The 2,005-nt window shown below is 45.7% G+C and overlaps 1 protein-coding gene across 1 annotated transcript; it reads right to left on the minus strand.

Annotated features, from left to right (window-relative positions):
* Positions 1-992: 992 nt before the first annotated feature.
* On the minus strand, positions 993-1,298 carry LOC102851016 (dynein light chain 1, cytoplasmic-like). Its single transcript, XM_006892415.1, has one exon. It carries the CDS (start codon positions 1,296-1,298, stop codon positions 993-995), a length of 306 nt encoding a protein of 101 aa, XP_006892477.1.
* Between the last annotated feature and the right edge of the window lie 707 nt (positions 1,299-2,005).

Consider the following 2,005-nt stretch of genomic DNA (forward strand, 5'->3'; position numbering starts at 1 on the left):
TGCATCTGGAAACCTGAGGGAAGGTCAGTTATGGGTCAGTTCTGACTCAAAGGCACACAGTGGTTTAGTGGTAAGGTGTTACCAACCCAAAGACAGGTGGTTTAAATCCACCAGCTATAACACGAGGGAGCAGGGGAGGAGATGGTCAGAGGTTTACAGCCTCCGAATGTGTGTTGCAAGGTCCGCTATGAGTTGGTTCCGACTAGATGCTACACAACACTCATTTACTATCACGTCCATGATCCTTTAAGACAGAGCCAGGTTTAACCAACAGAAAAACCATTCTATCATGATGTTGTTCTGTACCTTCAAGTCTGAACAGACTCATTGTTTTAAATCATATGGGAAGAGATGGGTCATCTTTCGCTGGAGGTGCAGCTGGTGGATTCTAACCTCGAGCCTTGTTCTGTCATGGATTCTTTCTTTTATTTGCAGAGTTATAGTTTCTTTCCCTCTCTGCTCCCTCCTTCCTTTTCTCCCCTTACCTTACCCCAATCTCTCTCTCTTTCCCTACTTCCTCCTTCTCTTCCCCTTTCTTCCTCTTATTTTTTATCTTCTCCCCTCTTCTTCTGTCTTCATCCCTCCTTTCTTCTTCCTTCCATCTATTACTCCCTCCTTTTCTCTTCCCCTTTCCTCCCTCTCTTTTCCTTTCTCCTTCCTTCCCTTGCCCCTCCTTCCCTTCCTACTCCATTCCTCCCATCATTCCTTCCACCTCTCCATTACTATTAACTCCTTTTTTCAAGATAGGATTTTGAGGAAAGAAAGAAAGAAGAAATAGAGGCAGGAAAACATGGCAACTAGAAAATAAACACACATTAAGTTGTGTTGCCAGTTGGTTTTATAAGCACAGCCTAAAGATTACAGAGAATGCCCCCTCCCACACAATACAGTAGAAAGAAGATGGTGGTGGTGCCTAGGTGTCCTCACCAAGGTGAGAAGATAGTGATGGCAGGAGTTGGAGGTCAGGCGTTCCGGAAGTAAGGCCTCAGTTTTCATTGTCCCATGGAGACATGTGGGGAGTACAGGCTCCAAACAGATTTGAACAGGAGAATGGCAGTTTGGCCCAGGTAAAAGTAGATAAAATGCCTGGCTTTGTGGGTGACAAAACTACCGAAATTGCTCCCCACTACGCAATGCCAGATCGGGCCATACTTCCGGTCAAACTCCTTCTTGATGTGGGCTGCGATGTCTTTCTCTAGGCTGTATGTCTCCTGCGCCTCACAGGCACACTGCAAGGCGTCACGCTGCATCTCCTCCAACATATCCACGCTCTTGATGGTGGCCCTGCGGTAAGACATGGTTCCTGGTGGATTGAGCGGACAGGAACCTGGAGGGATGAGCTGACAGTGGCTGCGGCAGCGGCGGATGGAGGCCTGGGGGCAGCTGAACCCCCATCGTTGTTCACAGCCACATCAGATGCTGCCCATTGATGACAGCACAACGAGGGCACCATTTCCTTGGCGAGCTGTCACCGCAGGCACACTGTCCAGGGTTCTGACTTCTGTCCTGTGACGTAAACCGGAAGTGTAGGTGGGGCCAAAAGCTCCCCCCAACACTGCTTGCTGGGTTCCTGAACATACATTCTTCATTAACTGCCACATTCATTCATTCCCACTCTTCCTGCCCATGTAATTTCTAATTTGCCCACTAATGTGCTCACTTCATGGACTTAGAGAGTCAAGCTCTTCCTTACAAATCCCCTCAAGAATATTGAGGCCATTCCTTTGCCTCAAAATGTACTTTTAATTTGCTTCAGCTGTTCTGAGACCATTTTCACAGGAAAGGACCAAAGTGACTTTTTTTTAAAGTTTTTATTAGTTTTAGAAAATGTGTACTTTATTTGGTATTAATAGGTTTGAACATATTCTTTTTTTTAATTTCCATTTATTGTTAAACATTTTCCTCTCTTTCTTCCCGACAGTTTGCTTTTTTCTTTGGAAAAAAAGTTCTTTCATTATTATACAGTGCCCCCTCCCCTGGACGACATTACTGTGCATCTCTTATT

This window comes from Elephantulus edwardii, unplaced genomic scaffold (assembly GCF_000299155.1).
Source record: "Elephantulus edwardii isolate Elephantulus edwardi_28Jun2011 unplaced genomic scaffold, EleEdw1.0 scaffold00115, whole genome shotgun sequence".
Classification (NCBI taxonomy): Eukaryota; Metazoa; Chordata; class Mammalia; order Macroscelidea; family Macroscelididae; genus Elephantulus; species Elephantulus edwardii.